Here is a 12391-nt window from a genome sequence, read left to right as displayed (position 1 = left end):
ATAATACAGCTTTGGAAAAATCAATGGCTCTGGAACGATCAATGGCTCTGGAACCATCTATCAGCACTTTTGCTACAAAAAAAAAAAAGCTACAGCTTTATTTGCATGGTTCTTTACTGTTCTGGTTGTTCCTGCTTGTTAAGCAAATTCCGTCAAAAAAATAAGTTAGGTAATAACTAGGAAATAATAGGGCCCAAACTTGTTTATGTGCTAAAACTGCTCAGAGAACATCAAGTAAGTACTAGCTATTGAGTTCAAAGAAATTCTACTGGGCAAAACATTTCTTTGTAAGACTATTTCTTATTTAGCTCTGAAATAGTCTTCCTAAAATAATGTCAAGGGAAGATTACTTTTTAGTTTTTCTACATTTCATTTTATTTTTTAAAGATTTTATTTAGCTATTCGGCAGAGTATCAGTGAAAGAAGGAACACAAGCAGGGGAAGTGGGAGAGGGAGAAGCAGGCTTCCCCTGGAGCAGGGAGCCCTTGTGGCGCTTGATCCCTGGACCCTGGGATCATGACCTGAGCCACCCAGGCGCCCCAGTTTATTTATCTTTTATGTAGAGGCAATACATCTAATGTTTGCTTGGATATTATAGTTTGATAAACAATTTTACACAGGGAATACAAAACGTAAGAAATGAAGTTTTCAGGGTATGTGGTGCATTTCCAAAATCTATGTTTCTGCTGGTGGTGAACACTTGTACCTCTAGTTCCTGACAAAGTCCATCAACATGTTTCAGGTATGTTAACTCCTGTTTGCCAGAAGCCTAACCAGGTAAATTTTCCACCCAATATACTAGGGATAGGGGCAGTGCTTGAAACTCTACTTTTGGGAGGATTTCTTATTTTATGTAAATTTCAACACAACGGAATGACTTCTCTTAAAACAAACAAACTATACTCATTTTTTCTTTTAAAATAATGGTTTTCATTAACTTTTTGGTGTCGTTTGCAAAAGTAATACAGACTCAATGTAGAACATGGGGAAAATTCAGTAGGGCATGAACATCATTTTGGTCCCACCGTTTACAGAGAGTGATGAACATTTTTCTTTAAACGGCGGTGGAGTGTCGTAGACTCTTTTGTAAACGGCAATTTTTCCTTGTTTACCATTTTCGACTTTTTTTACGGTGTTTACTGTGCGCCCTTTCTCCACAGGCAGTCGCTGCTGCGGCTGGTTGACCTTACGTCTCCTCTGACCTCCTCCGCCCAGCCCAGAGCCGCTGAGCGGTCCCTTTAAGAGGCAGGCGCGCGGTGGGGGAGGGGGCGGTCCCCGCGCGGATTGGCCGAGCTTGGAGCCACGTGGCTCTCCTGGCAGCAGAAGGGGTGGCCCGGCTCCCGGAGGCTGTCGCGGAGCTTCCCCCGCGGGTCCCCTGGAAGGGGCGCGGGCTGACCGATGTCCGTGAGGAGGTGCCTGGTGGGCCTCACCTTTTGCACCTGCTACCTGGCTTCTTACCTCACGAACAAGGTGAGGGGGGCGGGCGCGGGGTGGCGATGAGCGCACGTGGGACGTGGAACAGATGCAGCCTCCTGCTGTGAATCTGCTTTTTCCTGATGGTGGTGGAGAGGAAGCTGACTCTGTATGGAATCCTTGTTCAGAAATAGGATTCGCTGGATTATACTGGCCCCGTTTCCCGCACTGGAAAGCATCCCTTACATCTCCTGGGACCCCGACTTTTTGGATTGGCAAATTCCCAGGAACTTAATTTTGGGTTGTGCACACTACTTTTAAGGGAAAGAGAGCAACTGGCTCTTGTTCTCTGGGGGAAGGAAGAGTAGAGGAAATCTGACAAACCCTGTTTTCCTTTCTGAAACACACTCCTGCCCCCAGAAACCCACAAGATTCCAGAAGCTTTCACATAGAAAAGATAAGTCCATTTACATCTCCATCTTTCCCTTACACCACTAATTCCCAACCCTTTTAAAAAATGACATTTCCAGTATCTCTCAGACATTTCCAGTATATTCAAGAGTATTCTGTGGAATTATTTTTGAAAGTAAAATGTAAAGCTAATTTTATTTAAAGTAATGTTATGAAACCCTTTTTATGAAAAGGCAGAAAAGCAGCGGTACCATGTTTTTTATTTTGTTAGGAGGGGCAAACTGGCCTTGGATTTGGTACCATGCAGGGAAATGTTGGACCCCTGTAAGCTAGAGTGGGGCATCCCCTCCTGTCCTGGACACTGGGCTTGAAACCAAGACAAAGTGGTAGTAATACCAGGCCCAGGACTACATTTTCCCACTGTGGGATCTCCACCGTCTCCCAAACACCAAACCCCTCTTGCTCCTGGAAAAAAAAGCAACAAACTTAACAAATAGCATTTCCTAATACCTTCTCTCTTAATGTGAGCGGCTGTCTTCAGTATACTCAGAGGATGTGCCAGAACCCTTCTTCCCCATGTCCAGTTGATTTTTAGTTCTGGTGATGGGCCTTTGAAGATCCATACATAGTACCTTCCTGAGAAGGAGTGATGGGTTTGCATCCTGACTTCACTTAACCTGGTCTTTGAGGCCTTAATTTCTCTAAACCTAAGTTTTTTAACTTTAAGAAAGGATTAGCAAGTCCTCTTCAAAGAGTTGTTCTGAGGATTAATCGAAATGATGTTAGGTAGTTGGACAAGTGCCTCAAATCATGGTAAATAAGGTAAGTGGTAATTAGTCTAGGAGAAACGGAAGGAAGGAAAGACAATCTTTTGCTTATAATACGACACAATAATTATTAGCTTTTAATGGATTTGTCTTTTCCTCATTGGACAGGTAGCTAAACTAAAAGATTTATTGTGGCACCTGTTCTGGAATAAGTGAATTTGTGAAACCCTGGCCTTTTCATTTAACTATTCTGTCTAGTAAACCTGATGAATGTATTGGTAATGTTTCATTTAAAAACAGAATGACCTTTCATTTATCTCTCTATAATCAGAAGGGAAAGAGTGACAGGTCTTTCATGCAAATCCACGAGCAGGAGCAGTGGCATTATTGGTCAACAAACAGTCAAACAAAGTATCTAAGCAGGCAGATAACATTTAGTTCACTGAAATGTATACCCTCTCACATTTGCATCTGTGGCATTATTTTTGTATTTATTGGGGTCCTGCACCATTTTCTGATCAGTGTAATAAAGACAGTACCTTCCATGTGCGTCATGCCTCAAGGTGCTAGATAAAAAGAAACCAAACTGTCATGTCTCTAGGAATATCTAATCTGAGTAATAGAAATCATAGATTCCCAAGGACCCTCAGAATTTAAACAGTAAACCCTACTCCATTTTCCACAATGGTTTGGAGTGCTTTGGTTCAGAGCTCTTGGGAGTGCCTGAATAGATGGAAAGCAGAAGAATAATGGCAGAAGGCAGAGAGAGAGAAGGGGAGGTAAGGTTGTATAAAAGGGAAAAGGGAATTGGAATCAGAGTAGAGGAAAGCAGATGTGAGGCCCAGGTAGGGGGTGGAGACGTAGTCCTTCACAATGGGACTCAGATAGGGGGAGTTTGTGACTCTTAGATTATGCCATTGTCTCAACCAGGACAGTCATGCTTCTTTCTGGCCTCCATTGCAGGTTGGCTTGGACCAAGTTGGGGCCAAATGAGAAAACAGCTGTGCTGTGGACCCCCAGCCTATAGCCTCTGCCAAATGAATTTTCTTTTGAATTAGTGTAGATCATTTTGTGTTTACAAGACAGGATCCTCTTCCAGTTTTTAGAAGACTCTATGCTAGGGGTTTTTTGTTTGTTTTTTTTTTTTGTTTTTTTTTTTCCTATTTCTCAGTATAGTTTCCTTCTCAAGCTATTTCCCTCTGTGGCTGTAAAAAGAAAATTCATTCAGGGATGCCTGGGTGGCTCAGTGGGTTAAGCCTCTGCCTTCGGCTCAGGTCATGATCTCAGGGTCCTGGGATCAAGTCCCGCATTGGGCTCTCTGCTCATCAGGGATCCTGTTTCCCCCCCCTTCTCTCTCTCTCTGCCTGCTTCTCTGCCCACTTGTGATCTCTCTCTGTCAAATGAATAAATAAAAATCTTAAAAAAAAAGAAAATTCATTCAAAAAAATCTTGTCAATTTTAGTTTTATCGATTCTAGTGTTAAATGAATGGTTGATTTTAGTTTGAACAGCAAGTGTTGACCTAGTCTGAGTGGCCTGTTGTTCTGGCCTCTGGGAGGTTCTGGCAATAACCAGGTTCAGGGCCCAGGCAGCCGCTGGTCCTTCTTCCCCTTACAGCTATTAAGCCTTCAGCCTGGAGACAAAGTGAATGTCTGTTCTCCTCTCAAAGGCTCCCAAATTGCTCCTTTTTCCTGGAGGTGTGCTCAATGCTATTCCACCAAAGAGCATTTTTTTTCTGAGCAACACTTTCAGTGACATGAAGAATTGCTGAATGAATAAACACTAGGACTTAGATTCCATTTGTCAGAGATTTCTTTCTTCACTCCTTTTTAGCCAGGTGAGGTGAGAGCTTCAGCATTTTTCCATCTACTCCCCAGTATCTACAACAAAGCTCAGCAGACAATAAACTAAATAAATATTTACTATCTTCCTGAAGGTTGTCAAGGGTGAGGAGCCCAGGGCCTAGACAGTCACTTTATCCTTTCTCTATCTCTGTTTTGGAATGAAAATATCAGGGAAAGGTGGGGCAGAGCATATGGAATTATGTGAGTAAATTGATTTCAGAGAAGAAGGAGGTCCATCTCTAGTGAATATAGATCAGAGCTCAGCAGTTAGCTGTGATTGGACATTTAGGAGCTCATATGAGGAGGCCTATGTGTAGGTTAATTCATGGGAAAAAATAAGTATGTAAATTTGCCCAATACCAGTCCATTCTGTTTTCTAGATCATGTGAAAAATCAGAAGAGTCTCTGTCTACAGCCTTTAATGACTTTTAAACTTTACAAAAATTCTTAGTGTTCAATAGTAGGAAAAAATAGGAAGAGGTACCCAGAAAACAAAACACAGCCTCCTCATTCATGAAGTATTGTAAAAGACATAATTGAAATACATATTGACCTTAGTTGGGTTGGTTCTACAAAATCCTTAAAATGCGAAAGCACAGAAAAAATTATGATGCAGAATTAGTTTAAAAAAAAAAAGATCTTTAGAATGCAAAAGCCAAATCCCCACAAATGAAAGAAAAATGAAGGAAGTAAAGACTACTAAGATGCAGTTCTTGCTTGAAGAGAAACAGAGAAGGGGTTTGGATTTTTAGATAAATTGAACAGTAAATAACGTGGATACCGAGAAAAGAGACACGGCCAGTGTTCTCCAGTTGGTGCAGTTCCAACATGGCACTTCTGAGGTCTGGGAAGAGGCTGTGTGGTTGGGCTTCCACAACAGAGACCCAACTGCTGTTCATCCCAATCTGCTGATGGTCCCAGTTCCTTTTCTCCACCAAGAGGTGCTCAGGGTTCTGACAATACTGGGGGAAAAACAGACCCAGTCTTTTTACTATAGCTTGGAAGGTCTTTGTTTTTAAAAATTTTTGCCCAATGTGTGATTTGCGGGGGGGTGGGGGGGGGTTTCAAAGCCTTTTTGAAACGAGTATATTTGTATTTCTTCAATAGGGATTTCTTTGGTTATACAATCAACTCTTGATAATTTGAAAATGTTCATTAATCTGTTTTTTTTTTTTTCAGTATGTCCTGTCTGTCTTGAAATTTACCTACCCTACATTATTCCAAGGGTGAGTATCTTTTATGCTCTTTATACACATTTGTGGGACATATCCAACCAGCATCATTAGCTGTTCTTTAAAATACTTTTAGGAGTGCTTTGTGCCTCCGTAGATTAAGCTTCTGACTCTTGATTTCTGCCCAGGTCATTATCTCAGGATTTTGAGATTGAGCCCTACTGCGGGCTTCATGCTCAGCAGGGAGTCTGCTTGAGATTCTTTCTCTCCTACTCCCCCTTCCCCTGCTCCTATGCTCTCTTTCTCAAATAAGGATATAAATCTTTTAAAAAATATTTTTAATAAGTACATAGATTTTTTAAATGAAATAGACATACTGTAATTTGTTTAGCTGTTCTATTAATGGACATTTAAATTGTGTCCTATTTCAGGGGGGGATAAAAACAACAATGTTATCAGAGATTTTTATATTCAGTCTGTTAAATTTCTAGCTATTTCTTTGGGATGCATTCCTATATAAGAAATTTGGGTTAAAGAATATGAACTTTATTAGTATCCCTCCTGAATATTAAATTCTTTTCCAGAAATGTGTTACCAATTTGCATTGTCTGTGGGAGTTTCTATAATATTGTATTTAAACCATGACTGTTTTTTTCTTCTCTGATGATTTTGTGAACCGCAAATGGTATCACATTGTTTTGTCTTATCATTTTTCATGAAGTTGGACCATTTTCTTTTCTTTTCTTTTATGATTTTATTTATTTGAGAGACAGAGATCACAGGTAGGCAGAGAGGCAGGCAGAGAGAGCGGGGGTGGGCATGGGGGAAGCAGACTCCCTGCTGAGCAGAGAGCCCAATGAAGGGACTCAATCCCAGGACCCTGAGATCATGACCTGAGATGAAGGCAGAGGCTTAACCCACTGAGCCACCCAGGTGCCCCCAAATTGGACCATTTTCTTATGTGTGTTACCCACTTGTACCGCTTTTATCAGTGAATTGTCTATTTGTGCTTTTGCCTTTTTGTTTTTACTGGGGTTTTAGTATTTTTCTTATTAATTTAATGACTTCTTATTTTAAGAATGCCAACCACTTGTCCATCGTGTTTATTAGAAATTTCATTTTTTGCAGTTTGTCTTTTGGCTTTTCATTTTGTTCATACTTATTTTGATTAGTCAAATATATTTTTGAGTGCCGTCGTAGAAAATTTATTGCTAAGACATAAGAAGGAGGGGCGCCTGGGTGGCTCAGTGGGTTAATCCTCTGCCTTCGGCTCAGGTCATGATCTCGGGGTCCTGGGATCGAGCCCCGCATCGGGCTCTCTGCTCGGCAGGGGGCCTGCTTCCTCCACTCTGCCTCCTCTCTGCCTGTGTCTCTGCCTGCTTGTGATCTCTGTCTGTCAAATAAATAAATAAAATCTTAAAAAAAAAAAGACATAAGAAGGAAGCAACAATGAACTACAGATAAATCTAGTGTGTGGTCTTATGATTGAAGAATGCCATTCTTAGAAAAAAGATAGAAGGAAAAAGGGGTGTGGACGTAGGTCAACAGTGGAGATGTGGTAGAAGCAGCACGGAGTGCTCTGATACTCAAATTTCCCTTCCTTACCTCATCCCCACTCAAGCTTTTTAAGTAATTAATTTAGTTAGTTAATATTTATTTATTTTAGAGAGAGAGAGAGAAAGCGTGAGCTTGGGAGAGAGGAACTGAGGGAGAGAAAAGAGGAGAGAAACTCAAGCCGACTCTGTGCTGAGGGCAAACCTGATGCGGGGCTCGATCTTACAACCCCGAAATCATGACCTGAGCTGAAACCAAGAGTTGGAGGCTCAACTGACTGTGCCACCCACACCTAGTGGAGTGCCACCCTCCACTCAAGCTTTAAAAATAAATTGTCTTACGGTGCCTGGGGGGCTCAGTCAGTTAAGCGTCTGCCTTCGGATCAGGTCATGATCCCAGGGTCCTTGGATGGAGCCCCGCATCAGGTTCCCTTCTCAGTAGGGAGCCTGCTTCTCTCTCTCCCTCGGCCTCTCCCCCTGCTTATGCTTGCTTTCTTTTTCTCTCTCTCCCATATAAATAAATGAAATCTTTTAAAAATTTTTAAATTTTTATAGTGGACAAATATTGATGATTGGTACCACTACTTTCATGTTTATTTTTCTCCATCTCAAGCTCATGTAGATATTTACCTACATTTCATTACAGCTTTATTCAATTTTTAATCATTATTCATTTACTTAAATGTGTGGTATAATGTGAGGAAATCATTCCTTCCATAGTTTTGCTTATGTTAGCTCTATATATTTTTTTAAAAGTTTATTTATTGGGACATCTGGGTGGGTCAGTCATTATGTGGCTGCCTTCAGCTCAGCTCATGATCCCAGAGTCCTGAGATCAAGCCCCGCATTGGGCTCCCTGCTTGGAGGGAAGTCTGCTTCTCCTTCCCCGTCTTCCTCAGCTTGTGTTCCTGTATAGCTGTCTCTCTCTGTCAGATAAATAAATAAAATATTTTTTTAAAAAGGTTTATTTATTTATTTGAGAGAGATAGAGAGCATGAGTGGGAGGAGCAGAGGGTGAGGGAGGGAGAATCTCAAGCAGACTCTGCTCAGCTTGGAGCCGATAGAGGGCTTGAACTCACAACCCCAAGATCAAGAGTTGCACACTCCACTGACTGAACCAGCCAAGTGCCCCATATACTAGCCCTATAGTTTATATTTCATTATATAATCCTTCCTTTTGCCTTTGGGTTATTAATATATTTGAAGTTATTTTTCTAGGGTCTGTCTTTGAGTATTTGTCAATTCTTATGAAAAGGGGCTAGTACTAAATTGTTTTAATTATTATAGCATTTAGATATGTCATAGAGCAGGACATCCCTCATTCTTCTTTTTAAAAAAAAAATTATACAAATGTGAACAAGAAAACAGGGGTCATGATATTTGCCAGACAAGGTTCAGGACAAAAAGCACTAAACATATGAAGATGTTTTAGGATGCTAAAGATGTGTTAGGATGCTAAAGCATGCAGTTCAAAATGAAAAGACATGTTATAGATGTCATGAAAAGACCTATAGGAATGTGGGGTTCAAAACAAAAATAAAACAGTGATGAATATCTATGAGCCAGACAATGAGGCAGGAATATCAGGAATACATAGAAACATGCAAATAATAGGAAACAAATTTGCCACTATTTTCCCATAATAGTTCAATTGAAAAAACAAAAAACTAGTGTTCATGTATGCATATGTATGTATATATATAACCCATATATATAAATATATATATATATAACCTATATATATAACCTATATACAATTAATAGGTAAATATCAAAGGCTGTATCTTTACAATAGAGACTATATCTTCTTCTCAAATGTCCAGGGAATATTTACTATGAATAAAACAAGCAATAACTTGCCCAAAGTAACACGTATACAATCTTAGTGCCCTAAAGCTAGATTTTATTTTATCTTTTTAAAGATTTTTGTTTTGTTTTGTTTAAAGATTTTATTTACTTATTTGACAGAGAGAGAAGGATCACAAGCAGGCAGAGAGGCAGGCAGAGAGAGGGGGAAGCAGGCTCCCCGCTGAGCAGAGAGCCCAATGCAGGGCTTGATCCCAGGACCCTGAGATCATGATCTGAGCCGAAGGCAGAGGCTTTAACCCACTGAGCCACCCATCTGCCCCTCTTTTTAAGTTAACTTTATTGAGAGAGAGTGAATGAGAGATCGAGAGAGAGAGAGAGAGAACAAGTGGTGTGGACGGGTAGAGGGAGTGGGGGAAGCAGACTCCCTGCTGAGCAGGGAACCCGAGGCAGGGCTTGACCCCAGGACCCCAAGATCATGACCTAAGCTGAAGGCAGATGTTTAGCTGACTGAGCCACCTGGGGGCCCCTAAAGCTGGGATTTAATATAGAAACCAAAAATCTCTATTTATAAATGATTTTTCACTCAAAAGAAAGACATAATTAAAACACTATTGAAAAATCGTATTTTGCCTATAAGATTTGCAAAATAAAATTTCAAAATTTGGTAACACAGCCCTGATGAAGATGTAGAGAACAGGTGCTCTACTACATGGATCTGGGACAGCAAATTGGTACAGTATCTGTGAGTGACACTCTGGCACTATGTAACACTGTTGCCAATAGTCCGAATTTTTCAATTCCACGGTTCTACTTCCAGGAATTTATCTGAGAGGTTTGTTTGTACTTCTGTAAATGAAATATGTATGAAATGAAATATGCAGCTCTGTGACTGCAAGCATTTTTTAAACAACCTGATTTTCATCTCTATAGAACCCATTAAATATATTATATCCTTAATGGAATACTATGCAAATGATAAAAATAATAAGGACACTCAGGTATTGAAAAGATTTTCGAAATACATTTAATGGGGGACAGAAGCAAGTCTGTAACAGGGTAGCACAATAGCATTGTGTAGAAGTATGTGTGTATGTTTTCCTTATTTGAAAATAGGTGAAGTGAGGCCCCTGGGTGGCTCAGTGGGTTAAAGCCTCTGCCTTCGGCTCAGGTCGTCCCACGGTCCTGGGATGGAGCCCTGTGTTGGGCTCTCTGCTCAATGGGGAGCCTGCTTCCTCCTCTCTCTCCCGCTGCCGGCCTCTCTGCCTACTTGTGATCTCCTTTCTGTGTGAAATAAATAAATAAAATCTTTAAAAAAGAAAAAAAAAGTGAAGAAACTACCCAGGGCAGTTACCCATAGGAAAAGGTGGAAACAGTGCAGAGAGTGTACAGGCAAGGGAAGAAGACTTTCAAACACTTCCTTTTGTATACTTTTGGATTTTTGTTCTTTATGGTATCACCAATATATTATTTTGGGTAAACTTCAAAATGATTTTGTCAAGTTACTCTCAAATATTTCATAATAAAACTTTAAAAAATATTGTTTATGATTACATACACCGTAGCCCCCTTATCCGTGGTTCCTCTTTCTGCAGTTTCAGTCACCCACGGTCAGTTCTGTCTGGAAGTAGATGATTCTCTCCTGACTTGCTGTCAGAGGTGGATGGTAGCCTACAGGTACATCAGAATGCCTACATCATTCACCTCACGCCACCTCACCATCTAGTCATTTATCTTCTTGCAGCATCATGAGAAGGTTGAATACAGAGATTCTGAGAGAGAAACCACATTCACATAACTTTTATTATAGCATATTGTTATAATTGTCTAGTTTATTATTGGTTATTGTTGTTAATCTCCTACGGGGCCTAATTTATAAGTTAAACTTTATCATAGGCATGTATGTGTAGGAAAAAGCACATTACATATTTGGTTCAGCTCTATCTGCAGTTTAAGATCCCCACACATCCTCTGGGGATCTTAAAATGCATCCCCCACTAGTAAGGGGGGAGGGGAGCCACTGTATTTCAGTCAATAAAGCTGGGATGTTGTTTTCCCTTTTAGAGAACAGGAATCATTTTCTGGTCCTGCCTGTCTGACAGTTCTCTCCAGGAAGAGAGACTTAGGCCACTTGGGTGGGAAGGGAGCATGTCTGTCTCCGGATTGCCTTTTCCCTTGCATATCCCTGGATGGGTCAGGCTGAATGCCCTCCTCTGACAGATTGTAAGGTCTACAAATGGAAGAATTTTTTTTAAATCTCTTTTGTCACCGGAGTATCCCCAGTGCTCACAACAACGCCTGACATGTAGGAGGTGCACCGTAGGGCGGACTAACTCATTCTACAAATCCTTATTGGGTACATACTATGTGCCCGGCCCTGTTTTAGACACAGGAGGTACATCAGTGGGGAAAGCAAAGATCCCTGCCTTCGTGCAGCTTTCTTTTCTCTCCTGCCTATCCCTTAAATTTACTGCAGTGGATGGCTCCTTCCATCGAGTTGCCTGACTGAAGAACTCCCAGAAACCTGGGAGTCAATTCCCTTGTCTCCTTCATCCCCAACATCTAATTAACCACCAGGACCTCCTAAACATCTTCAGAATCTGTCTGCCTTCTTCATCCAAATTGCCCCTTCCCGGGCCACTGTCATCTCTCAAATTACTCTTGACATTTTGAACTGGGTAATCCTTTGTTCTGGGGCTGTCCCATAGGCTGTAGGAGGTTTGGCAACATCGCTGGCTATGACTCACCAGATCCCAGTAGCAACCCATCCCTTCCCCCACCCCCAGTTGTGACAACCAAAAATGTCTCTAGATACTGATGAGTGTCCCCTGGAGAGAGAACCCATATGGTTGAGTGCCACTGCTCTAGATAACGTTGTTGGAGGGCATGACCCACAGCTGTCTGCCCTGCTTGGCTGGTCAGTGAAGGTTTTACAAAGGAGTCGTAAAAATGGGATCTTACAGGATGAACAGGTGTTTGTCCACATACAAGGAGATGGGAGCGTTTGATGGGTCAAGAGGACAGCACATGGAAATTCTTAGAAGTATGGCAAGGCCTGGCACATTTCCGAGGCTGTGGGCTCTTCCCGATGGCTGGAATGTCATTGCCTGGAGCAGGACAAGCTGGTCCTGGAAAGGGGGTACTGCAAGTCTGGGAAGGCTTGTGTATCACACACAATTGACTTTATCTTAGAGGCCAGCCGTTCTCCCGTGTTACATCACAAGACACGGGTGTGTTGTAATCACTTCCGAGGTAAGGTGTCTCGAGTTTTGAGGTTTTGAGGTCTACGAATGACTCACCTAAAATAAAACAATTAGAGTGAAACAAGGGGAAGTTACGCCACTAGTACCCTCTTGCTCATTTTGAACTTTGCTGTGCTTTGTGTCATGGGAGGAGCAGGGGTGTGTCATTTACAGCCTGGGCTCC

General features: G+C 41.4%; 1 protein-coding gene across 5 annotated transcripts in view; it reads left to right on the top strand.

Annotated features, from left to right (window-relative positions):
• The first annotated feature begins 1309 nt into the window (after positions 1-1309).
• TMEM241 (transmembrane protein 241) overlaps positions 1310-12391 on the top strand; it is a 111070-nt gene continuing 99988 nt past the window's right edge. For all 5 annotated transcript variants that reach the window (XM_045065448.1, XM_045065447.1, XM_045065446.1 and 2 more), the window contains exons 1-2: positions 1310-1470; positions 5614-5660. In XM_045065448.1, the coding sequence (XP_044921383.1) occupies positions 1399-1470; positions 5614-5660 (119 nt within the window). In that variant the 5' untranslated portion in view covers positions 1310-1398. The remainder of the gene's footprint in view (positions 1471-5613; positions 5661-12391) is intronic.

The sequence above is a fragment of the Mustela putorius genome, unplaced genomic scaffold (assembly GCF_011764305.1).
Source record: "Mustela putorius furo isolate JIRA1106 unplaced genomic scaffold, ASM1176430v1.1 tig00003858_pilon_pilon_pilon, whole genome shotgun sequence".
NCBI lineage: Eukaryota > Metazoa > Chordata > Mammalia > Carnivora > Mustelidae > Mustela > Mustela putorius.
This window is presented reverse-complemented; position numbering and strand designations above follow the sequence as displayed.